General features: G+C 41.7%; 3 protein-coding genes across 3 annotated transcripts in view; 2 read left to right on the top strand and 1 right to left on the bottom strand.

The window, feature by feature from the left end:
* The first annotated feature begins 211 nt into the window (after positions 1 to 211).
* ankfy1 (ankyrin repeat and FYVE domain containing 1) lies at positions 212 to 14,162 on the top strand. Its single transcript, XM_010797141.1, has 25 exons — positions 212 to 287; positions 2,194 to 2,401; positions 2,932 to 3,050; positions 3,752 to 3,887; positions 4,042 to 4,165; positions 5,196 to 5,345; positions 5,468 to 5,633; positions 5,839 to 6,043; positions 6,120 to 6,188; positions 6,577 to 6,779; positions 6,879 to 6,976; positions 7,733 to 7,934; positions 8,078 to 8,176; positions 8,311 to 8,464; positions 9,036 to 9,204; positions 9,712 to 9,830; positions 9,963 to 10,119; positions 10,237 to 10,437; positions 11,061 to 11,237; positions 11,344 to 11,491; positions 11,923 to 12,013; positions 12,211 to 12,335; positions 12,435 to 12,581; positions 13,154 to 13,244; positions 13,329 to 14,162. The coding sequence occupies exons 1-25, from the start codon at positions 278 to 280 to the stop codon at positions 13,462 to 13,464; spliced, it is 3,504 nt and encodes a 1,167-aa protein (XP_010795443.1). The 5' UTR covers positions 212 to 277; the 3' UTR covers positions 13,465 to 14,162.
* Positions 14,163 to 14,752: 590 nt separating this feature from the next.
* Positions 14,753 to 17,796, bottom strand: cyb5d2 (cytochrome b5 domain containing 2). Its single transcript, XM_010797140.1, has 4 exons — positions 17,401 to 17,796; positions 17,021 to 17,161; positions 15,970 to 16,156; positions 14,753 to 15,149 (listed from the first exon to the last, which is right to left on the bottom strand). The coding sequence occupies exons 1-4, from the start codon at positions 17,657 to 17,659 to the stop codon at positions 14,975 to 14,977; spliced, it is 762 nt and encodes a 253-aa protein (XP_010795442.1). The 5' UTR covers positions 17,660 to 17,796; the 3' UTR covers positions 14,753 to 14,974.
* A 60-nt stretch (positions 17,797 to 17,856) lies between these two features.
* The window catches only part of LOC104967640 (zinc finger ZZ-type and EF-hand domain-containing protein 1-like), a 15,849-nt gene continuing 7,258 nt past the window's right edge, over positions 17,857 to 26,447 (top strand). The window contains exons 1-15 of the mRNA XM_010797149.1: positions 17,857 to 18,386; positions 19,024 to 19,168; positions 19,289 to 19,483; positions 19,641 to 19,824; positions 20,253 to 20,452; positions 21,238 to 21,448; positions 21,565 to 21,681; positions 22,446 to 22,624; positions 22,876 to 22,974; positions 23,426 to 23,517; positions 23,599 to 23,744; positions 23,914 to 24,019; positions 24,691 to 24,909; positions 25,689 to 25,780; positions 25,900 to 26,123. Coding sequence (XP_010795451.1) covers positions 17,970 to 18,386; positions 19,024 to 19,168; positions 19,289 to 19,483; positions 19,641 to 19,824; positions 20,253 to 20,452; positions 21,238 to 21,448; positions 21,565 to 21,681; positions 22,446 to 22,624; positions 22,876 to 22,974; positions 23,426 to 23,517; positions 23,599 to 23,744; positions 23,914 to 24,019; positions 24,691 to 24,909; positions 25,689 to 25,780; positions 25,900 to 26,123 — 2,626 coding nt within the window. The 5' untranslated portion in view covers positions 17,857 to 17,969. The remainder of the gene's footprint in view (positions 18,387 to 19,023; positions 19,169 to 19,288; positions 19,484 to 19,640; positions 19,825 to 20,252; positions 20,453 to 21,237; positions 21,449 to 21,564; positions 21,682 to 22,445; positions 22,625 to 22,875; positions 22,975 to 23,425; positions 23,518 to 23,598; positions 23,745 to 23,913; positions 24,020 to 24,690; positions 24,910 to 25,688; positions 25,781 to 25,899; positions 26,124 to 26,447) is intronic.

The raw sequence follows: 26,447 nt of genomic DNA, 5'->3' as shown, positions 1-26,447 counted from the left end.
TGACAACCGTTTACCAAATTGACCTACAGTAAACCGTACTGCTTTGGTTCAGAAACACAACATCTTTTACAGTTTAGTATAAAAAAAAAAACACATCATTTTATTGTCATTGCACCACTATGTAAAATAACCAATTGTAATATCCGTGCAAGAAGAATAGGGGAGATCATGTGATGAACTATCAATCAGCGTGTTTTGCGGACCACTTGAACGCAGCACAACTGCCCACTATCCGGCTCGTCATATCGCGATAGAGACGGAGCTAACGCTGAGCAACATGGCGGAAGGTATGAGATTGGTTTTTTGACTGTTGGGTGCACTCCCTGTTTTCAGCGTATGCTTGTTGAACTGTTGGTCCGGATCAACCAGTGTCTTGTCAGTTAACTAAACCGTGCATTGTCTGTAGGGAATAATACAAAGCATTGCGACAGCTTAACCTGTCAGTGAGCCAGCTCTGCCGTTAGCTTCTCGTTGATGTTGCTAGCTGAATTTTATAGCTACGAGTTAGCCGAACCGGACAAGAGATGTTGGTGGGTTGGACCGAGGATAATAATTCCGTTTTAGGCAAATTGCTAGTTTGCTACGTAAGAAAAAACCCTTATGTTAACTTACAGAGTTGCAAGTAATGTTGGTATTACGGTTTAATTAAATGTCGGCGTCACGAATCCAATCAGACGATATACATTATAATTTCAGTAACGATACCGGTCAACGCTACCTTAACTATGTCTGTCATTTGAACAAGACAACACAACAAAACATTTGTTTATATGATACAATTTCTGTGAAAAGGAGGGCACATAAATACATGAGGCAGGATAGTGACAGGGTAGCTGTCACTCCCTGAAAGGTGTTACCTGCACAACCTGGCAGTAGTGCCATAGCCAAGTGCACCACCTATATTTGGCCTAGACACAAGGGAATGTGTGTTGTGTGTTCCTCCTTAAAGTAAATCTACTTACAACTTGGATCCAGATAATTTACAATCCAATCTAAGTGCTGTTAGGGTTGTGTAAGGATCTGCCCCATTGCTACCGAGCAGAAAACACATTTCTTTGGACTTGGGAAATACTTTCTGCGTCTGAGCCTTACCTTCAATGGGAAAGTGAAATGTAAAAGAGAAGGCCAATTTTTTTAATTTTCAAATTGCCCCTTCAATGCTTGTATTATGTTGTGAGTAGCAAAGTTTGAGACTATTCTCATCCGGTGGTGTATTTACAGTAAATGCCTAAGCTTATTGTTTTGCATAGCCTGGAAGAGACTAGATTATGTTAACAAGTCCTGACAAAGAGGAGTGCATTTCATACTCAACACTTGGTAAGATGCATTGTTTATACAGGGTGGAGAACTGCTTGTACACACAGTTGTCTTAGGAAAGACTTTTTAAATCGTCATGCAAAAACGTGCTTTTAAAAAAACACTTAGTGATGTCTGCTTATCCTGCAAAGGGAAAGTGTGCTTTAGTACATAGTGTAGGAATAAGTCCAGTTGCTGGTCAGTTGGCCCTAAACTGCAGCTCCTCCGTATCGCCCTTCCTGTGTTGAGCTGATCAGGTGGTTTTCAGAAGCACCCCCCTCCTGTTCCTCATGACTAGTAGCTGTGCCAGTAACGGTTTACGAGGAAGGACGAAGTAACGTGCCGTCTCAGCATTCTTTCCTCACTAAAACTTTACTGGTTTAAAGGAAGGAAATGGGCCCCCATGAAACTCTGGAATCAAGGCTGATACATAAAAAAGTGTTGTAACACTAAGATCTGTGGAAAGTGTAATGCATTAAGAGGAATAGGGAAAGGTTTGTAAGATTTGGAAACTTAAATCGTGTATGCCCTATGTAGGGAATGCGGACATTTATTTTATTCTGTGCAATGTGGCGACACAGAAATGGGCCATAATTATGAAAAAGAATAATGGATCAAGTCACAATTCTCAAAACAACACTGTAGATGAAAATCCAGTTCACAATCAGCAACATTTGTATTTTTCTATCCCTTCATATCATCATTTTCACAACTAAAAGTGTGAAATAAATTACACTAACTACTACAAATTACAGCCATTGTATTTTCGACCAACCCTTTTAACTGAAAAAGTGGTCCAAATAGTCCCGTTTCAAATTGTGATCAGTTATAAATATTTCTGACCTACTTTTTGTATCCCTGCATCTTTGTTTTGTCCTCTACCTTGATGTGGCACAGAGGAGGTGGCCAAGCTGCAAAAGCACCTGGCCCTGCTCAGGCAGGAGTATGTGAAGATGCAGCAGAAGCTGGCGGACACAGAGCGGCGCTGTGCCGTGCTCGCTGCTCAGACCCCTGGCCAGGGCTCCCCCAGCCCTGCAGCTGCAGACACCTTCATCAGCCGCCTGCTGGACATCGTGGCCAACCTCTATCAGCAGGAACAGTACAGGTGAGGACCAGCAGGGATGGAATGGATGGCTTTTGTTTGGGAGCAGTTCTGGATATGTTATCATGTGACAGTAATGTGTCTGCTCTGGTGTGACTTGTGTGATACAACCTGCCTACCCTATTGCAGTCACATGCAAAAACCTGTCAATGTATGTCATGCATCAACGGAATATTTAACCCATAAAAATGATCATTTTCCTTCTGTTGATTGATTGAAGTAAATGGTGGCATTCTTTCAAAACATCCATTTACAAGCTCTCAAATTACTTAGCGATATATTCTAAGTCTCCTTTCCTATATTGACTACTTCATGAATACATCCTTTTTCACTCACAATTTCTGTGAGACTGTTGTGAAAGATTGTAAACCAATGTTTTGCTATAGTTTTGTGTTGTTAAATGCTTTCATCATTTACCTAAATGTATTAAGAGTTTTCTTCATTTATGGAATCCTTGTCCACTGTGAAGGCGTTTTCTTTGAGAAAATATATATAACCTGTGTTTTTCAGAGATGAATGTGTTTGTTTTGCAGTGATCTGAAAGTGAAAGTCGCAGGGGAGAATCTCAGTGCCCATAAGTTTGTGTTGGCAGCTCGCAGCGATGCCTGGAGTCTGGCTAACCTGTCCTCCACCTCCGAACTGGACCTATCTGGTGAGCAAACTATGGTGTGATGTCACTGTGTTAATGGAGAAGGTTTAAATGCATGTAAATCCAGTCCTTACCTACCCACGTCTATCAGTCAACATGCCTATGGGTTAATATATAATGCTTGAATATTTATTTTGGAGCTGATCAAGCAGACTGTCAAAGTCCAGTATTGTGCACAGTTTTGTTCAGAGTAGGTTTTAGCCGTCCTGCCTATTTCACAGTAAACCTATCAGCCTGGGTTGAATTCAAATAAATACGAGCAAATGCTGGAAAAATGTAGAATACCTCTGATAAACATGTTTTTTTGTTGAGTTTATTCAAGTTTTCAAAATAAAGGAATTCATTTTTTAAGCTGTCCAAACTCATTGTTATATGGGGTCTAGAGTATCTAATTAAATGTGTTACATCTTAAGTAAACATTTTAAGTAAATATTGTACTTTTAAATCATCTGCATTCAATTGGCAACATTAGTTATTTTGCAGGTTCAGATTATTAATTAATAAACATATTTTCAAATAGTTTATAATGTACTATTCTAAATTAAGAACACCTGTCAACATAAGATGTAATTCAAGTTAGCGCCACCTTTACCAGGAACAAAATACAAATGTAATGTATACATTTCCATCTCTGAAAATGACGGTAGGTTAGTCATTGATCACTCTGCATAAATTTCTGACTTGGTGACATGATTGATCTCCAGATTGCAAACCTGAGGTTGCCATGGCAATGTTGCGCTGGGCATACACGGATGTGTTGGAGCTTACTGAAGATGATGCCTTTCTAATTGACTTGATGAAGTTAGCCAACCGCTTCCAGCTTCAGCTGCTCAGAGAGAGGTCAGTCACCAGCCATATATACTTACTTCCTATCTGCAGGCTTTAATTTAACTTGAATGTATGCTTTTGGCAGCATTACTGATACATAACATCTTACAGAGCAACATATGTCACTTAACAGCCCATAAATACATGTGTTTATCTCCTTTGACAGGTGTGAAAAAGGCGTGATGTCCTCAGTGAATGTCAGGAACTGCATACGCTTCTACCAAACAGCTGAGGAGCTTAATGCCACCACCCTGATGAACTACTGTGGAGAGATCATTGCCAGTCACTGGGTGAGCACCTTATTCCGGCCGTGTTTGAACACGGCCGGAGTTATTTTCCCAGTCGTGTGCTTGAAAAAGCAAGTGGCCCTCATAATAATGCGTACCAAACTGCTATAGAGTGGTGCACGAATGAGTTCAGAAATGTTTTTGCATTTTAACACTTTCGCTTCCCTTGTTTCAACTTAGTTGTTTGTATTGTTCTTGGTTAGATGCCTGAAAAAAGCTACAGAAGCTGAAGAGATGTTCACATTTTCCTACGACATCAAATACGTTGGTTGATTCCCCCACAATGTCTGAAGCTTCTATGTGTCTTTAAAACAGCGGTTGCTTACAAGCGAATTAGCCGCCTTTTGCTTAGCTGTAGTGATACGTTGTTTAGCCTTACGTTGGCTTTTTATTCCAGCAATTGCATTTATGCTTTAAGAAACATTAAAATGGTGTTACTATGTGGATATATCCTGCTGAACAAAACATTTAAGTATAATGAACAGCCTCAAAGCTTTATTTCTGCAATATAAAAGATATCCCATTGTGTTGGTCGAGGGAGACTTGGAATGCTAACTTCAGAGTCGGACTACCGAAATGCATCATCTCCTAACCCCTCTGTAAATTGTTTGGATTATCAGATAATCTACAAGGTAAACAGTTTTCATTAGCCCTGAGACATGAAAGTATGCCAATGTTGAATCATTTTAAACCTGCTGTGTTTCTTTGCGGTTTCCTCACGCTTCTTCCTTTTTGACAGACCAGGGTTATGAGGCATCTCATCATTTACGATACAATGAATCCAGAGAGGGTGTAGCTCGGCAGGGGTCAGGGTTATCTTTATGACTTTGGTGCAGACTGTCAGCAGCTTCTGACACCTCAGTCTCGAGCTCTGATAAATGCCTTTCAGAAAAGCAAGGAATAAGCTTAAGAGCCTGTTGACATTGTTTTTATCGGAAGATAACCGATGACACTTGTTGACTTTCTACATCAATGGGCCAGTTCTGATGTTTGACACTGACAAGTTGTTGTTTCATTGCTTGTGTTTTACTAGGATGACCTGAGGAAAGAAGATTTCAGCACCATGAGCGCCCAACTACTTTACAAGATGATCAAATCTAAAACAGAGTATCCTCTCCACAAAGCCATTAAAGTAGAGCGGGAAGATGTGGTCTTTCTCTATCTCATCGAGATGGACTCACAGGTCAGCTCCCTGCAGAGATCCTTTATCAACTGCCTTATAACCGATGTTTGTTACATACTGGTAGAATTGTCATTATGCTATATCATGGTTTATTTTAAGGTTGTTTTTGATATTTTTTCCAGTTACCTGGAAAGCTGAATGAACTGGACAACAATGGTGATCTCGCTCTTGACCTGGCCCTCGCTTGTAAATTGGAGAGTATTGCCACCACTCTGGTTAACAACAAAGCAGATGTGGACATGGTGGATCAGAGTGGCTGGAGCCTCCTGCACAAGGCTATCCAAAGAGGTCTGTGGGAGCTTTTATTATTACAGTTGTGTGTCTTTCTTGAAGAAGTGAAGGTCAAAATGAACTAAAAAGCCGATACTTGGTGTCAATACCCAATGGGCTTCTTTTCCTGTCATTTTGCTTTGTGAATATTAGATTTTTAAAGTTAGAAATGAAAGCAGAAACTCCTCTCTTCCCTCATAAATTATTCTTCCTATTTTACCAGGGGATGAGTTTGCCGCCATCTTCCTGATTCGTCACTCGGCTCAGGTGAACGCATCCACAGTGGGAGCGGTTGAAACCCCGCTTCACCTCGTCTGTTCTTTCAGCCCCAAGAAACACTCTGCAGAAGTGATGAGCGGCATGGCGCGGATCGCAGAGGCTCTGCTTAAGACCGGAGCCAACCCCAACATGCAGAACAGCAAGGGCAGGTAGGGTTCTGAGCTCTATGCAAAGCTGCCCAACGGCTGTGCAAAGTATGAGATTTTTTCTTTTGTCTTTTTTTAGAACACCGTTGCATGAAGCTGTGGCCTCCGGGAATGAGCCAGTGTTCAACCAGCTTCTACAATGCAAACAGTGAGTTAAATTCAGATTTTAAATGAAATAAGTGAGTTTGTTTTTATCATGGAAAAACACACACAGCATGCTTAGTGTACAATTACTTCAACTATAAAAAAATAAATAATATAATATTATTCCTTGTTATTCATTTTTTTCTCTAACATGCTTACAAAAACTAAATTAGACAACAAATAAACAATTTCAAAAATACCTGAATTTACAAAATACTCACTAAAAAGATTTGTATAAATAGAATCCTACATCAAGGCAACACTATTTAAAGAGACAATTCAGTTGATTTTGAGGTGACTGTCCCTTTAAGACCATGTATGTGACCCTGGTCATCCTTTAACTCTTAAAATAATCCTGCGTGTAACCTGCCATAATCTGTCCATCCCGTTAGACTTGACCTTGAGCTGAAGGACCATGAAGGCAGCACAGCTCTGTGGCTGGCCCTGCAGTACATCACCCTGTCCTCGGATCCCTCAGTCAACCCTTTTGAGGATGACGCTCCAGTGGAGAATGGCACCTCTTTTGATGAGAATAGCTCTGCAGCCCAGCTTATTCAGAGAGGAAGCGACCCGAATTCACCGGACTCTACCACAGGTGCTGCTTGATTACCTCACTTGAGATTCATGTCTAGAATGAACTGTGCTTTTTAATTTCACGTTCTCATCTTCATCTTCTTTTGTTTACCCCTTGTAGAAAGCTGTCTAATGCAGAGAGCAGCGCGGGCGGGCAATGAGGCAGCTGCACTTTTCCTTGCCACTCATGGAGGAAAGGTCAACCATGTCAACAAATGGGTAAGTGTGAACATTAGGACACAAAACAAGCAACCAATTACACAGTTTTGATGAGTTTCTAATTTCTCAGGTTTCAAAATGAATTTGTTTACTATTAGGATTTGCTGTTTTATGATACAGAGTTAGACTTGGATATAGTTTTCCAAAACGATTTGTTTTCATGGGTAAAAAGAATACATTTAGAAATATTTTTAGATTGATAGAATCGGAGGGATGAAACCCTCTTTAATGGTCACACATGCAGAGCACACAGCAAACACAGTGACATTTGTTCTCTGCATTTAACACATCCTAGTACCAGGAGTCTAGTACTAGGAGAAGTGGGCAGCTATTGTACAGCGCCTGGGGAGCAATGGGAGTGGGGGGGGAAGGGGGATGTCCGGTGCCTTGCTCAAGGGCACCACGGCAGGGCAGGAGGTGAACTGGGACCTCTCCAAGTAGCAGTCCACACTCCATATTTAGGTCTGGTCGGGGACTTGAACCGGCGACCCTACAGCTCCCAGTCCAAGCCTCTACTGACTGAGCCACTGCCGGATTGTGATATCTTGGTTGATATAATTCAGATCTCTTACTCTCTTTGTGTCATTTTACTGCAGTCATCAATCAAAATCAGGCTTTTTCTTAATTTGGTATCTCAAGACCTTAAAAAGTGACTGGATAACTTATCATCACATCCTAAGACGTAGATGAACATTTGTATGTAACACTAAAGATCTTATAATTTGTTTCGGTAATAATCCTGCTACCTTCTGTCAGGGTGAGAGCCCGCTCCACACGGCGTGTCGCTTCGGCCTGGCGAGCCTGACAGCAGAGCTGCTGCAGCAAGGGGCCAACCCCAACCTGCAGACCCAGAAGGCTCTGCCTGAGGACACTGCTGGTGTGGCCATGCAGAGCCCCCTCCACATGGCCATTGCTAACAACCACCCTGATGTGGTGTCTGTCATCCTTGAGCAAAAAGGTCAGCCTTTATACATAAAAGCCTGTAAATAAAGAGCCAACATGGCAGGTGTTTTAAACAACTTCTGCTTTTCCTCACTACGTCTTGTTCCTAAACGTCCTGAAACGGATCCACTAACCTCTCCCTTGATGGCTCTATTGCAGCCAATGCACTTCATGCCACCAACAATCTCCAGATCATTCCAGACTTCAGCCTCAAAGACTCAATGGACCAGACAGTGCTGGGATTGGCTCTCTGGACAGGTACACAGCATGACACCTCCACAGGGATATTCCTTTACTACTTTGCATTCTGCATTATCAAAATCACATGTGAAGTCCATAACCTTGGTGATCTGTGTATATGATGTATGACATGTACAATGTGTCCCTGTCAGGCATGCACACCATAGCTGCTCAGCTGTTGGGCTCAGGGGCTTCTATCAATGACCCTATGTCCAATGGACAGACCCTGCTACACATGGCCATCCAAAGACAGGACAGCAAGAGTGCCCTCTTCTTGCTTGAGCACCAGGCCGACATCAACGTTAGGTAAGGCTTATTTTCCTTTGCAGATGTAAATATTTTTTACAGCCTGTTTTATGAATGATTGTATTTGGTATACTGAGGGGATAGTTTTTTAAGGTTTTTAATACGGAATTCCGAGCATATCTATGACTGTATCCACCATACTCAATATAGCGATGGCTGACAAGACATACAAGTGTGAATTTTACAGCAACAAATGAGTAAATGCAAGTTTTCCCAGGGCTGGCTTGGCAAATCCCAAATTCAAAGCCTGCTTGGCTAAGGATTCCTAATGGGAAAAGCAAACTAGATGAAAAACATCTCTAAGGTGTGGGAGGTGGTAATATTAAGCCATATGCGCTGTAGTCTTGTCAGAGCATCCTCGCACTCAGCTGTTAAGTCAAATATGATGTGAAAAATCTACCCAGTCTGGACATTTTTTTAATTTTAAAACGGAAATTGTGTAGGAGCACCAGGGAGTGAGACTTCATTCTCTGCTTATTATGGCAATATATATTTCCATAGCAAACAGGTGTTCCCTTATATAATAAATGCTCTTTCAATTCTTGTTTGTCTATTCTTTCTCCACTACCAGGACCCAGGAGGGACAAACAGCACTACAGTTGGCCATTAGTAACCAGCTGCCACTGGTGGTGGATGCCATTTGCACAAGAGGAGGTGATATGTCTGTGGTGGATGACAAAGGCGACCCTCCGTTGTGGCTGGCTCTGGAGAATGGCCTGGAAGATATTGCATCCACGCTGGTGAGACAAATGCATACACTGCTAATTTAGAGATAAACGGACCCTCTTAGTTCTTCACACTGCCAAATATTCACTATTACAAAACTGTATTCAAGATAAAATGAAACTGAAAAAATGAAATGAAACCTTAAAGAGCCTGAGGCATAGATACATGTAGTTGTTTTGTTGGTCAGATTTAGTCTTTGGTCTTTGTTCTCTTATGTTAATTGAGTGTTAGTTACATTTAGATAAATACTTTCTGTAAAAGAAAAAACGAATGAATAGTTTCTATTGTATTAAGGAAACAGCAATGATGTTTGTATGTCCATATAATATCCATCACCTTCGTGTACATTCCTTCATATCTGTCAGTATTATTCAAAACACCTGATAGGAACAAGGAATGGATCCAAAAATAAACATAAGCCACTAAAGCCAAAACCCTTTTACCGACCTGTATTCACATCTAAGTGCATCTTTATGTACTCTCGCTATGACAATAATAATATTACTGCATTTTCTACCCAGGTCCGCCACGGCTGTGATGCGACTGCTTGGAGCATAGGGCCCTCTGGCTGCAAGCAGACCCTCCTTCACAGAGCTGTGGATGAGAACAATGAGGTCTCTGCGTGCTTCCTCATCCGCAGGTCTGCCAATCTTCTCTCCATTAGGGTTTGGGAATGCACATATTTGCCTATTGTGAATATTTTGGGTTTGGAAAATGTCTGTTTTTAACAAAATTCTCTAAATTAAAATATGTCCGCCTTGTGTGTGTATAGTGGTTGTGACGTGAACAGCACGAGACAGCCAGGCCCTAACGGAGAAGGAGATGAAGAAGCACGAGATGGACAAACACCCCTCCACCTGGCCAGCAACTGGGGGCTGGAGGAGGTGGTGCAGTGCCTTCTAGAGTTTGGAGCCAATGTTAATGCACAGGTCAGTCCTGTCACATCAGGGGTCCAATTTCTCCCTGTTTCACTACCAAAGAGATTACTTTTGTAATTGTAAACACATTCTCTTGAATTTAATCTGTTCTCCTTCTATTTCTGTCAGGATGCAGAGGGCAGGGCTCCCATCCATGCTGCCATTAGCAACCAGCACAACGTCATTATACAGCTCCTCATTTCCCATCCGGACATTCGTCTCAACGTGCGCGACCGCCAAGGAATGACCCCCTTCGCCTGTGCCATGACGCACAAGAACAACAAAGCAGCAGAGGCTATTCTCAAGAGGGAGCCGGGGGCTGCTGAGCAGGTAGCACGCCCATGCTAAATGTACCACTGTAGCACTTCTACAGATTATAGGGCCTGTGTCGTTTTTCTGAGGGCCAGCTTATTTTTTTCAATTGTTCCCTCTAGAAAAAGCAATGCAGCCAGCGTCTTTTTTCTGAGCACACAGAGGTTATTGTGCCGTCCCCAGCACTTCTAATTTGTTTTTGGCTTTATCTTTCAAAAAGAAACTGTCATAACAGAGACTGAAAAGCTCTTTTCTTTGAACCATTCGGCTGGGCGGACACTGAATGATTCTGCTGATGAGTTTTGTACTTTTATTGTCCATAAGTGGTTCATCCTTCTCGCTCTACGGCTGTCAGATCTAGTGGACACAAGCACGTTCATCCAAAGGGTGAGAGCAGGAATGTTCCGGTTGGAGCTCATGTTGAGAAACTCAAAAAGTATATAGAAGCTCAAACGGATAATAAAAAAGAAAGGGCATGTGTGTCATACAAAAGCAGTGAAATATTGTCAAGATATTGTTGTAATATAAAGTGCTTCGAGCTCCTTTTCAAGAAATGCTTTTCTGCTAGAGAAAGACAGTAAGTAGACGCAGGGACATACAATATTCTTCTTTCCTGACCTCAAACTTCTGTTTATAACCAGGTGGACAACAAGGGACGTAACTTCCTCCACGTGGCTGTGCAAAACTCTGACATCGAGAGTGTCCTGTTCCTCATTAGCGTCCAAGCTAACGTCAACTCCAGGGTTCAGGACGCAGCCAAGCAAACCCCCCTGCACCTGGCCGTCCATGCTGGATCTGAGATCATTGTCCGCAACCTGGTACACACCTAACCATCTCATGGTCCCCAACATGTTACCATTCAGGCCAATTGAAGTGTATGGTGCTCTAAGTATTGTTTTCATTGTGCGTTTTGCTTCTCTCCAGCTGCTTGCGGGAGCCAAAGTAAACGAGCTGACCAAACACAGACAGACAGCGCTGCACCTGGCTGCCCAGCAGGACCTGGCCACCATCTGCTCCGTGCTGCTGGAGAACGGAGTAGACTTTGCTGCTGAGGATGAGAATGGCAATAACGGTACCTTACATTCGTATTTATTATGCTTCTGTTTCTTTGTAGTCTGGGAATATTCTATTTGACGTTTGCATCCTTTTGGCAATCAAATTGATTAATCTAAACAAGAAATGTATACTTATTGTGCTAGTGGGATTTTTGTGTTCTCTCTCTAACCAGATCGTGTTGGTTTAGGGAGTTAGAGGTGTCATTTCATATTGTGTACTGGGCGTGTAATGGCTATGATGTCTAAGAAGAAGGGGAAACTGTACTGTTTTTTTCTATTATAAAGCCACAACTGAAAGTGATTGGCAACAGATATCAATATTGAGAATACTAATCGATTTAGGTGACAATCTATGTTTCGATCTCTGAATTGCCTTTTTTCAGTCCTCTGCAAAACTCTTATTAATAATATTTGATCATTTTCTTTGTCCTTTTTGTTGTCTCCCAAGCTCTGCATCTGGCTGTGATGCAGGGCCGCCTTAACAATGTCAGAAGCCTTCTCACAGAGTCCAACATTGATGCTGAGGCCTTCAATCTGAGGTACACTTTCGCAGTAAAAGAATGCGATCAAACTTTTAAGTCATTGCAGCATATTTAACACCACATTGCTGAAATAAAACGGAAACATAGAATATTAAGAAAACAGGAAGTGTAACATTTTCAAACACAACATATAACCTTCTGTAGACTAAGATGTCAACTTCTCCTTTTTTTCTGATCTTATAATCTCTGTTTAGGGGCCAGTCACCAATGCACGTACTAGGCCACTATGGGAAAGAGAATGCCGCTGCCATTTTTGAGTTGTTCTTGGAGTGTATGGCTGAATACCCTCTGGACAAACCCGACAATGAAGGCAACACAGGTACTGTAGCTTGTTTGATTATTGTTAAGAGTACACAAACAGCATACTATTACCAGTGTTCCGCTTGTAATAGAATGACTGACCTGTATTTTATTGCAGTGCTGCTTCTTGCCTACGTGAAAGGAAATGCAAACCTGTGCCGTGCCATTGTGAGGGCTGGGGCTCGCCTGGGCATCAATAATAATCAGGGAATCAACATTTTCAACTACCAAGTTGCAACAAAACAGTTGCTCTTCCGCCTTCTAGGTATGTTTTTTTTTTGTTCATTTTTGTATTTTGTGCCTCTACTGTGACATGTTAACATGCTTTAATGTAGAACAAATGCTTAATTCACATATACAACATTCACATTTAACAAACGGCCTGTGCTGCAACACCTCTTTTCACCCTCTGTCTGAAAACCAGAGACCAGTCTGCTCTGATTGGTTAGCCAGCGGGCTCAGTTGTGATTATTCAATGGCGTAGTGATGTCCCGCCCCTTTGCATATCACCTACAATGTGTTGGAACTCTAGCCAATAGAACTGCTAGTGTTTCATAGTGATGTCAATATGTTACAGAAGTAAACAAAGGACAGCAATGGAGGCGTTTCAGGCAGGGGGGGGGAGAGAAATTGTGTGGGAGAGAAACTTCCTCTGGAGGGAACACAGGGATATTAGCCTTTGCTGACCATTTACATTCACAAAAACCTATACAACACACTACAGGAAAGGGGAAACACAAAATAGCCTAATGGGAGACTTTAAAACAGCACTACTTTAACTGATATGCTCTGATGCAATGTATTTGATCCCTGTGACAATTTCTTGTTTTTGTTTAGATATGCTGTCCAAAGAGCCTCCTTGGTGTGATGGGTCCAATTGCTATGAATGTCTCGCCAAGTTTGGTGTTACAACACGGAAACATCACTGGTGAGTAGACTGGATTTTTGAATATGTGCAATCAATACTCCTCTTTTCCTCTTTATAATCCTGTGTCTCCTCCTTTGACTCCAGCCGCCACTGTGGGCGCCTGTTGTGCCACAAGTGCTCTATAAAGGAGATCCCCATCATCAAGTTTGACCTGAACAAGCCGGTGAGGGTGTGTGACATCTGCTTCGATGTACTAACTCTGGGTGGGGTAACGTCGTAATACAGTGGCCCGGATATCCTCCACCCTCTGACGCTGGCCATGCCTTGGCACAGTTATTCAGGCACACCAGGAGAAGGGATGTCGGTAGCAGAACAAACCAACAAGAGACATGGGACAATTATCATCTTTATACTATACCAATCTATGAAAAAACTATTATTGTTCTAGAGGGACTTTTCATATAGAAAGTGAAGCATTGTCATTTTGTTTCTGTTTTGATCAAAGCATTTTAAAGTGGATATAAGCCACTCTCCAGCCCGATGATGGTTGTTTGTTCATCAGTTTCCCTGACCCAATGATGTTTGTAATGATTGGCTCTTATCACAACAAAGACATTTCATTTCAATGAACATTCAAATCAAACATCTTTTTGGAGGGATTTCTCCTGTTCTCTAATGGGATATTCCACCATCAGCAGCCGCTTATGTGAGCTGCCCAAAGGCAAACATGCAATACCTACAAGAGCAAGGTTTAAATATCGATATCTCTATCTCCAAATACTACACCATCATCATGTTCTGTTATCTTTAATTTTTAAATCTTCTGAGACTCTAATTCTGTATTAACTGGAACAATTTGGATGGTAAAGGGAAGCACCTCTACTGGTTTTATTAAGCTAGCATTATAACATTCAATTACTTTATTGTCTAATGAAAGATGGCACAACTAGAAAATAATAAAATGCTTTATGAAATGTTTATTTTTCCGCGATTGGTAGAGTCTATCATGTGTGGGCATCAGCTCAATTCAATGAAATGCTTAATTTTTAACATGGCAAGCTGCGAAAATGTGAACTTTTATATCAAAAGATATAAATGTGAGTCCCAAAAGAAATCTTTCAACATTCCTCCTGTTACTGAAATGCCTGTCATCCCTAAGTGTGTCATTTTGATTTGTAGCCTTAAATCATGTTTTCAAAATCAGTCATCTATAATTACATTCCATTTTTTATCTGCCATGAGGTCCTCATAGGAAGTTATGAGCATCGAACCCACAATGTGGCCTCAAGTCAAGTCGTCTTAACCCACCACATTTAACGCTTCTTGATTTCTAAGCCTATCAGGTGCACTTTATCAAGATCACATGACATTCTCGATCATTGGGGAGTATGTGGAGCAGAGGGATGTGGCCAAGGAGTGGGGCCTCTTTAAGTATTGTTAAATTGTACAGATAAATGTGTGATATTTTTGACCACTACAGCTGTTTTGTACTTAAATGCAGTTTGTGCTTGTCATTGTGACAAACCTAAATCTTGCCTCTGTTAATCTTTTATGCACATTGTTTAATCTTTTATGCACATTATATTGTATCTGTATGCTCAGATATCTAGCCTGTTTCTTCCTGGTGTATCCTTTTAGAGAAAGGGAGGACAACTTTACATAAAGGTCATCAAAAAACAACGCGTTGACTTCTTTTCTTCATTATTTTATTTTCAATAAGTTAAAAGTCCCTGAGTATTTGTGCAACTAATAAACAAGAAATTGGTCAATATTCTAGGCTGGTTCAGACACTAGAACTCTGCCACAGAGCATGACTCGGCCTGTGGAGGGCAGCCATCATATTTCTGCAGGTTGGGGTCTTCCTCTGCTGCAGATGGATCTCTGACACAGACACAACGAACACCACTGGAGCCCGGAGAGAAGAGCTTCCGTGGGACACCTGTCCAAACCCTGTCCACTCCACCACTGGAGGAAAAAAATAGAGAAGTATTGAAACTGAGGATACAAATATATCCCTCTTTTAATTGTTCCACACATATACATGTACGAGTGAAAGTTAGCCTATGCGTTTAACCCATTTTAGCAAGGAGTAGTGGGCAGCTATTATACAGTGACAAGTGAGCACTGCTGGTGCCTTGCTCAAGGGCACCTCGGCAGTGACCAGGAGGCAAACTGGCAACTCTCAAAGTACCGGTCCACTCTCGGTACCTGGTCCTTTCTTGAATCAGCATCAAGTCCCTACAGACTACTGCCCAGTGTTGTTAATGTATACCAATATTTTGCATGTAAGTATGAGGCTCTTTACAGTAAGGTAAGCGCTTTATCACAACATTGCGGTGAATACACTGGGTGTTTCTCAATCTCGAGTACGCTTGCTTGGTAGCACATGTCTTCCGAGTCACTTGCTTCAGAAGCGAGGCAAGAATACTTCCTGGCATTCGGAAAACAAAGAGAGGAACAGGCTAGCAAGTGTGCAGGCGTGCTTCATATGAGAGGCCCCGCCTTACATTTTCCGCCACAGATTTGGGGAAATTTGTCTGTGCGCAAAGCATTGTGGGGATTTCAAGACCGCGGAGTCAACACATGTGCAGCCTCGAAATTTCTCCAAACAAAGTACGCCGGGCTCTGTAGAATTCCAAGTATGCTGGACATTGGAACAGTACTTCGGCGGCACTCGATGACATAGTATGCTTGAAATAGTGGCTCTGGAGCAGCTTTACTCAAGATTGAGAAACACCCACTGTCTGCTCTTTAATATTTGATTAGGGCAGCACTATTTCCATACCTCTTAGTGGAGCACCAAACTCTTCCTCTCCTGGCAGTGCTCCACTCTGAGTTGCAGGCTGGGAAGCGTTCCTTCTCAGCCTCTCTCTGGCTCTTCATTCGCCGGCCGACTGCTAGGGATGCTTGGACCTGCAGCAGGGCCTGTGTGGGCTGCCCGGTCTCGCTGTAGAACCGGCCTATTAACAGACCTGAAATGCAACAAGACATCGTAGTATCCTTGTTTGTTTGCTGGAGTTTTACTGAAAATGATGTCTATTGATTAGGAGAACAATCTAAGTCAGCAGTTGGTTAAACTATTCAAATCCAGCTTTTGCAATTCAAAATACTGCTCAAGTTGTAACTCTACAGTAAGAGTGCTTTATTGTTTTGTCTGTATTGTCTTGGTCACTTCGGATGTTTGTGTTTTTAATGAACATTCTTATTTTTGAGTTTGTGTTGTGTGCTGTAACCTGTGTACGTGCTGTTAAGTTTTGTGTAGAGTATTTTAAAAGTCTAGGGAGAATGATTGGAAATAAGCTTAGGCTATAAATCCTGTCGTGTGAAGTTTTGGTTTTACTACATACCCTTCCCAATACAACTAAACTACAATAAAAGTTTGTATTGGCACATTCACCTTGAGATATAACATGTTCATTGCCAATAAATGCTATTCTGTAATTGTGCAAATGACAATAAATAACTTAAAACTAGAGGAGGTTCACTCACTCACAATGAATACTCAGGAGTAGTTTGAACATGAGTAATATTGGCTTTAAATAAACCAAAAAGTTATTCTAATGGTTTTCCTAATGTTCTGCTGAGGAATAAAAGCCTGAACTTATCCCCTGATGAACGTTGTTATGCTACACCACCAATTCGAAAAATAAACTGCCATAGGAGTAAGGTAAATAATCCACATTACATGTCAGCAACTAACTGTTATAAAGGTGAACTGAATAGGATATCAGGACATACTTGGAATTGAACTGCCAACTAGTTTTATTTGGGAAGGTATACATGTGCTATACCAAAACATTCATAAGAAAAGAGTTGGAGGGGCAAAGATCACACACCAACACTTTTGTAGTCCCTCTGATAGAAGGCCAGCCAGTCATAAAGGGCGATCAGCTGCTGTGGGGACACACTGGACACATCATCTGTCAGGCCCCTCTCTGTGAAGTCCCCTGTGATGAAGGCCAGTGAGGCATCTCTGCCTGAAAATGCAGACATAGAAGATAATTGTACAGTAGGATACTTATGGCTATGTTTGTATTTGTATTATACCTAAATGCATGTTCCCGATTTAAGTTTGTTAAAGGTTTGGGTTGTTTAACAGCATCAGACAATGTGTCATAAACTACCCACATGTACACATTAAGATATCTCTATGGTTGTGAGCTCAGGTATTAAAATATACAATAATATAGGTACTGTAGAAAAAACGAATAATCACCTGCCATAAAGTGATAAGCACCTCCGGGTCCATAGTGATGGTGTCCCTTGTGTACATCAAATACTTGCCCGAGTATTGCCAGGTAAAGGCCCTTGCTGCTTTTCTCCCCGTCGTAAAGCAATAATTCGCGGCTGCTCAAAAGCCGTACAGGGGGTACCTGGGTTGTTCCATTTCCAAATGTTAGAAACCACTCGCGAGGAATGAACACAAGTGCCAGGGGTAAAAACGCGCCCAATACATAGCCGAGCATGTTATTCATTCGACCGTTTTGGTATATTACCCATTTACATCACATTACATCGCTTCTATTTGTAGTATAATGACAAATACACCCATGGCAACAACACAGTTGCTTCCTTGAATGGGGACGCCACAGCGCATGCGCGGAGAAAAGGACGTTTCAGGGCAGCACGTTTACGTACACTACGTCAATGCGGTAGTAGTGAACGCCCGGCAGAGCTTTAGCTGTAGGTTAGAGAGGTCTGTGTACAGACCGGTACTCCCGTTTCGAAACTGACACCCAGAGGGCCGCAGAGATTTTCGGGGAGCCCTAGGTCGGTGAAACAAACATGGGGAACGCAGAGAGTGGCTGCGGTGGGGGCAGCGGCGACGAGGAAGACATAGAAACGGAGAGCCCCGGCTTCGCGGAAGACAGTCCGGCCTCTGCGGCCACGGCCGTCGGTGTCGGAGGCGGTGGCGGCAGCTCCGGTTCTGGGAGGAGCGGAAGGGGGTCGAATAACCCGCCCGTGCCCGCCGGTGGACCACCTAGCCCCGGGATACTGTTGGAGCAAGTGAAACTGAGAGAAGCAGCGGCTCGCATTAGCGACTCAGGTGTCGCCATTCAGGAGTCTGTCCTGGCCGGGAACGAGGGTGTCCTGGTTCGGTGGCTAGAGGACCGATTGAACCGAGGGGAAGAGTCTGTCAATGTGGAACAATTTTGCGAGATGTTGGAGAGCAGAGATGCCCCACGAGATGAATGTGAAGAGGTATATAATGTTAGAGAAGCTAACGTGCCTCTCACTTGACAAGTGAAATGTCAGTAACCATATGTCATGTTGTTCTTATCCCAGGTCCAAGCATATACACGTTGATAGCTGTTGTCCAGGCCATTTATGATGAGAGATAAGCAAATATGAGCACATCGTATCCCTGCCATCAATGAGTCAGACACATTAGCTTTCCTGATTGCTTCAGTTTTACTGTCACTTGTTTTTAACATTGGCCTATTCTAGCCAGGCCCACGCTGCTTTGTTGGCTGACATTTGTTGTTGAACCAAAGGTTGCAGATGAATGGGTGACCAATGGATATGTACTGTAGTCTGCATTGGCTTTGTGTGGGTAAACATGGAATGCCATGGTTATACTTAAAAAAAGATGGGCTTCACACACCCCTCTGAGGATTCAGACATCCAAAGCACATTTGTAAAACATACATTATATCTATATAACTTGCTAACGATCAGATGAGCTGGGACATAATGTGTGCCCTTTGAATGAAGAATACCAACTGTTGAATTCTGCCTTAAGTTATGTCTGTATGATTTGTGATGGTGTGCAGGAATGGGATGGTTGTGTTAGTATATAAAGTGTCACATTGTGTGCTGTGTTTTCCCCCTATCTCAGGCCTTTGGACAGTTTGATGCAGAGGGGGATGGTGTGGTGGATGTAGAGAGCATGCTGATTGCCTTGAAGAACTCCAATGGAGCTAATCTAAAGGGAGAGCTGAGTCATGTGATAAGACAGCTACAGGCGTGCTCCTTAACTCCAGGTATGAACCTGAACCAGGATGCTTTATCCTGCCTTCAACCTCATTTGTATAGCTATTGTCTGTCCTGAGTTGGCATTTGAGTTTACCCTGAATATCTTTCAACCCATTTTTTCCCCACAGGTTTTGTGGACATCTTCTCCAAGACCAAAGACCGGTTAGGGGCACATGCCTCTAAGATCCTTAAGTTCTTACACAGGAATCGTATTCCCAGCAGTGCCATCCCCTTCCCCATCTTAGAGGGCTACAACAGTATCTGTACCATGAGGTCCAGTGTGGTTCAGGACTTCCTGGAATTCCTCTTGCAGAAGGAAAAAGGTGCATTTTGGAAGAGTAAAGTGTCTGGCTAGTGCTGGATAGTAGCTTTTACTTGTGTATTTTAAGAATGTGGTAAACAAACAGTATGAACAATTGTATGTCTCCTTCAGCTGCACAGCTTCAGAGAGGCATCATAATCTGTGTCTGTGTCTTCCAGATTTAGATATTCAGTACAGAGCAGAGCTGGACCGCGATCCGGATGTGGATAAAGTCAAGGTGGTAACGCAGTGCTACAGCTCAATAGAAGCTTCATCCAATGTTCCGGACGTTTACAAGATGACAAATGGGGATACTGGATCTTTTTGGCAGTCGGACGGCAGTGCACGCTCACACTGGATAAGGCAAGGGTATATGCTGTATAAAATGTGACTTGAGGATCTGCAACTGATCCTAGTGCTGGGAAACATGGAGGAAATCATACATCACGATATCTTTGATCAAATACCTTGATATTGATATCATGACGATATTGTATGGTTGACCATTGATGCTTTAACACAATATTAACACAATGACAATGATCATCAGTAATGTGGATTCGCAGCGGGAAAAAAGCGAACAGCTAGAACAGTCTGGTAAATCCATAAAATGACATCAATTATGCAGTTGTCAAAACCAGGGAAAGACAGCTATGATATCTAAAATCTAAGACGATATCTAGTCTCAAATCACGATAATATATCTACAAAATATTGCCCAGCCCTACCTGATGTTTTTGATCTCTATGAATATAATACATTTTAATGTGTTATCTTTTTTCTGTTCCCAGATTGAAGATGAAACCTGATGTGGTTTTGAGACGTCTGGCCATTGCCGTAGTTTCAAACGACCACAGCTACATGCCTCAGCTGGTTTCAGTGGCCGTCGGAAAGAACCGGCGTTCGCTGCAGGAGATCAGAGATATCCGCATCCCCAGCAATGTCACAGGCTACGTAGCTCTCTTGGAGAATGCCAACATCACACACCCCTGTGAGTCACCACCTGTTTGTCTGTCTGCTTTGTGTTCATTTATCTTACGCTGGTGTCTTCCCTCGCTTGTAGAGGAATTGCTTTTCTCATTTTTACCACTATGAAGTCAGGGTGCAGCTATAGAAGAGCACCGCTTTGATCAAGTAGTTTAATGGCTTAGTGCCACACTTTGAATAATCATACAAGCTTCTGTTGGCATCAATTAAGCTTGAATTCTGGCATCAAATCCAGGCACTGTTTTGTTGTCAATGTTTATATTTGCTGCTGACTGGTTAAACTCTATATTTCAATGTTTTTTTCCCCTGAGGTCTTAAAAGAACATCTCTGTAGCCAATAGGCCACACATCCACCTTTTTTATTAGAAATTGTCTGACCGTGCCGAAGCTATGCTAAACCTCACAAGCTCAGATAAATGTGTATACATGAGGATAAGAGCAATTGAGAACTGATTGAACTGTAAGCAAGATCAGTTATGTATATTCGAAGAAGTTAAATGGAGAAAACATTAAGCTACGTCATTTGAAAACAGTCCTGTGGTTTGCAGCTCTGACTTCAGGCTGAACCAGTCACACTCCTGTTTTTCTAAAATGATAACGTGCTTTGTATGAGCAAATACAAATCCATTGGCTAGCTTTGCTTGCTCATATATAGTACAAGAGATTTGTTTATCCCTCATCAACATCTACTTTGTGTGGTTCTAAGAGGATGAAGCGACCCATTACAGCACTTTTGCATTATGTATTCCATCAGTCTGCTAACTGCATTATCTCCTCACCAAATCCCAGACATCCAAATCAACATTAAGCGGTGTTTGAGCGATGGATGTGACACGCGCATTCATGGTTTGAAGACACTGGGCTATCAGATTACCAAGAGTAAAGAGGTGTCTGTTTCCGATGCTTCAGCCATCTGGTACTTGTCTCTCCTCACCTCCTTGGTCACCGCATCCATGGACACTAACCCTGCACTCGCTCAGACTGTCCTACAGAGCACACAGTAAGACGCTCATGCTTAGGCATATGAAAGAAAAAAAAGCGATGTTTGCAAGGATTCTAATGATTAATTGAGTGTTTGTCCAGTTCTGAGTGCTTTTTTGTGTTTCTTTCTCCTAGAAAAGCCTTACGGCACATGCCACCATTGTCCCTAACACCATCATCTACTGAGTTCCCCAAGTTCTTCTCTCTGAACATCCTGGAGGAAGTGGATGGATTTCTCCTCAGGATAGCAGAGTAATGACCTGCTGGGATTTCATCAGCACACTTACTCATCACTGGCACACTGAGTTCATTATGCTGACATCATCACAATTAAAACAGGCTAAAGTCAAAGTATTGATCTGACGGGCTGATGACACACTATTTCCATTCCATGCTGTAAATCCTTCAGTGGTGGCTAGGGTCTTTATCAACAACAACACCAGCAGCAGCATGACAGAAATAACATGAGAGACATTATCTTATCAGTTAATGATCAGAAATATTACTGTGTTTATTCACACACGTATTAAATTCATCAGTGTTACAGATACATCATGGCCAGTATTGGTCCATACTGGAGTTGTTGCAATGTTGTTGCTAAATAATGCAATCCATATTTTTTTATAGCCACAAAGTCATGCTTTATTTGATGGGTGGCAGCTTTAAAGGATATGTTTAAATGTGTTCAAGTCATGCCTACATTGACATTTAATGGTTGCTATATACTTTTCTCTGAAACAGCCACACAGAGACCTTTCAAATATAAGTGATTGGGGACAAGATCCTCTTACAAAAAACATTTTTATGTTTCGACTTAATATCTGGCGTCCACAGTCTGAGTTGCGCCCCAACATGAACAGTAGGAAAAAATACAGCCAGTGATCAATAATGCTTTCAGATAAGTTCTGGAGTTATGAACATGCATGAACACTCATTTTACCAAAAATACAGATGATCATCTCTTATGACTATAGGCACCCTGAAACTAACTTGTTTGTTTCTTTGCTCCTGTGCAGCTGCTGTGTGAGTCCTGATGCAGAATTGACACTCCTGGCCTTTGCTCTGGCCAGAGGCAGTGTGGCAAAAGTGCTCCAAGCCCTGTCCTGCATCAGCGATCATTTAGAGACGGAGTATACGGCCGGCGCCCTCATCGTGTCTATGGCCTCAGTGAGACTGCGACTACTTAATCGCAATGGTAACGTGACCAGCCCTTCCTTTTACTCTCACTCACACTAGGCCATTTGAAACCATAGACACAGCAGAGAAAGTGCTTAGCCTGCGAGGAGGAGGAAATGCATTAGTGGACTTTGCAATGGAAAAGATATAATTATGTTATAAAGCTGCAGTGCAGTGTGTGAATCATTGCCTCAAGATAGGAAATGAGTATAACCTGTATGAAAATTGAATAACTATGATGTCATAATGCACTGTGTCTTATTATTACAGGGAAGCCCCTCCAGTTGCACCTGCAGGCCTGCGATGTGAAGAGTAAGGAGGAGAAGTCAGGACCAGATAACATGCTGACAGAAACCTCCACTGGAGACGGTACAACTGAGACCATTCCTGTTCCATGAAATACTAGCAATAATATTAGTTTTATATATATATAGACTTAAAATAAGTCTTGACAGTTGGGGAATTGCTTAAATATACCTGCATTATTTTCAAAGTAAAACATTTGCTTTTGATTAAAATATACTCAAACAATCTGCTCTTTTATTTTCATAATGTCTTACGTATTTAAACCAAATATCAATAATATTTTAAATGAAACAATCCCATCATCAAATTATTTGTTGTTTCTGTTATAAAGGAATTCTTTAAACAATATTATTCAGAATACAATTTTTAGTAGCAATCTAGATGATAAATACTTTGAGAATCTGTTGGTTTTTGTTCCTTGAAAAGTCCTTGTCTTTTAACCCTTTTAAAAGCTGTACAAACCCTGAGGTATGGACATGTGCTCAGATATAACGATATTTTTCTTGCTCATAAGGTTTTCTATCCGAAAGCGGCAGGAAGAGAGCCAGTGTGATCCTGTCGACAGAGGACCAGAGTAACTTCCAGGTCACGCAGATGAAGATCAAAGTGAGGCTCAATTTGGTTTCACCATATCATTGAGATGAGGATTTCTGTACAAAACGCTTACTCTGTGGTTTGTGTGATCAGGTGCGGAAAGGAGCCATTGGAGCAAAATGCGGCTTGGTGTTTGCATACAAGGAAGACGACCCTTTTGATGCAGAGAAACATTTCAAGAGGTTCAAGAAGTACGACTCGTGGGTCTACAAGGACTACAAAGAGTTTGTGCAAGACAAGTAAGGATCCCTTCATAGACTCCTGAATTATATTATTCCCAATATTTACCATGCTTTTGTGTTTATCGCTTCACAAGTATACAAGTAATGCAACTCCTCAGTAGTTTGGGGGTCTGTCTTAGTGATGTAAGTGAATGGTTGTTTCACCATGCTGTTACCTGACCTGCAGTGTGAAGATTCCAACACAGTCAGAGGACGAGCCGATTGGCTGGTTTGAGCTGGAAGAAGACTGGAACGATGTTGAGATCAAGCTGCAGCAGTGTCGTGTTGCAAAGGTACGTACTGCATCCAAAACACATGTTGACACTTTGAAATATTGTCATTTAGTATTAGGTATGGAATCCCTGAGAGGCGAGTGAGAGAAAAACGAATTCTGCTGATCCAGGATAAGAAACAGGGGAAATGATTTGCAAGGTGGTTTTTGCCTGGATAATCAGTCAAGAATTGGTCAAAACAAATTAAGTTTTGGCAGGTAAAACAAATATATGTGAAATATAATGTTTGCCACACTGCCTATGTCCATTTCGGCTTCACAACTGCTTTTTTCAGAAACCTATAGATGACCTCTTAGATACTGTGTCAATTTCTTTATAGAGTCTATGGTTCTAAATGGCATGTAAAGCTTAGCAGAAATATGACATAACTTGCTAATACATAATACATGTTATCTTGGGTTGTGTTTGGATTGCATGACACAATTTGTATTGGTCACCTAGAAATATTATTCGACAAAACCTTTTTATTTTTTCATAAACACTGGATAAAACAAATGGATCACCAGAATGGTTTTCTTTATTACCTTTCAGGGCTTCCATAGTTTAGGGCTTCCAAAACACAATAACAAAAGTATTGCTGCATACTAAAGAATGCAAAACGAGGGCCATTCTATTTGCTGTAATTATCAGGTAACCACACTCCTTAATCGTCTGTTTCCTTGTCTTTCCAGTTCCTGATGGTGAAGTTCCTCGGCACCAGGCAGGACTCTGCAGAGCGCCTTGGCGTTCAGTCGCTCAGCTTCAGTGGGTATCTGTGCCCGGGCCCGGAGAGGCTGGCAGACCTGGACGACCTCAGCCCGGAGGGAGAGAGCTTCGACTCTGATGTCGTCACTGGCCTTTGTCTGCTTAACAAGACATTATACTTCATTCAACAGCTCACACGAGAAATGGTAACTACTGGTCACAATTATAGTTATTACTAATCGTTTAAACATCAATATTGTTTAAAATCATCTCAGATTGAAGAACACCAGCAAGAAAGACTGAGAACAATTAGGGATATCCTTATTGTGGCAGGAATTCACAAGGTTTATAATATGACAATTTAACATACCGCTGGCCTGAAAAGCTTGACTTAAGTCTTGTATTTATAACAAAATATCAAATGTCATTTGGTGAATTAACTTACTTCTTTATGTGTTTATTTCTCTACTCATTTACTTTGACACGTAAACTTTAGGGGGAAGTAATTCATTTTATTTGTCTTTCCTATGTGAATGACTTTAGAACAGTATTTTCCGGGGATACAAAATTATTTAGTATGATCATGTTTTACAAGTTACTTTTATTTTATTATTCACCACAAGTGGGAAATTAAAACTCACACGGAAGAAAACATGAATGCTTTTAGTCTTATTTATAAAAATGGGCTTGTGGCTACTCAAGCCTCTGTAGTATGCAAACTTTATCCCTTTGTTTTCACATATAGATTTTTTATCCCCAGAATTGATTTCCCTTGCCTCTCTGAGCTTCCGTAATGTTACTTTAACTATATTCTTTTTTTATTTATGATGACCCGCTTATAGTAATTGCAATCCATTACCACAAGTCTTTTTACTGTATGGCTGATCTGTTATGTTAAATTGGTACTTCATATTTGGGACATTCATGATTATGTTCTGTTTTTGTTATTGTTGTAAACTGTCGCCCTCTCTCTCCACTGGTGCAGGATGCCTCTCACTTCAAGCAGAAGTATCTTCTGGACTTCAGCGGCCTTGGCCTGAACCTCTTTTGGGACTTCTACAGTAAACTCAGGGAGATGTGAGTAGTGGTGCTGTCACTGCTTTTTTTTTTTTACTTCAACCTTTAAAACATCAATATTTACTATTGCAGAAATATTAAGGTCTCTCCTGTAATAAATGGATATGCTTTTTTCTCAGTGAGGGAGAGGAGGTGTTGAAGAGCAGAGTCCTGCTGCTTCAATTGATGCAGAACTGTTTCCCCATGCTGCCCAACCCATTGGAGCCCCGGGGCCCAGAGGAGAGCAGGGCTTCAGAGGAGGGGGCCAAAGCAGCAGTGGCTGTCCCTTCCACGTCCAGCAGTGTGGAGCCCCCGCCTGACTCTGTTAGGGCTGTCTGTGAACTCTACACCCACATCTGCCACAGTAAGAACAACTGGAAGAACCTTTTTGGTTTAATGGTCACATTGAGCACCAGGAAAAGCGCTATATAAATAACATGTATTATTATTATTGTTATTATTATTATTATTATTCGGAGAAAACTTCAAGGAACTTCCCTTTTGTGTTGATTTTGACGCTCCCTGTGGACAGTAAACCCTCCAGAAAAACGCGGGCTAAAATCCTTGATTATGCGATTAAACATGCAGGGTTTTTATGTGGTGAAATTGCGGGAAGTTGCGAAATATGCGAACAAGAATAGATTTTTTTTTAAATATTGGGCTGTCTTATTTATGTCTCTCACACACA

This window comes from Notothenia coriiceps, unplaced genomic scaffold (genome assembly GCF_000735185.1).
Source record: "Notothenia coriiceps isolate Sejong01 unplaced genomic scaffold, NC01 NC01_scaffold00037490, whole genome shotgun sequence".
Taxonomy (NCBI): Eukaryota; Metazoa; Chordata; class Actinopteri; order Perciformes; family Nototheniidae; genus Notothenia; species Notothenia coriiceps.
Note: the sequence above shows the minus strand (reverse complement) of the source record. Positions and strands in the feature narration are given on the sequence as shown.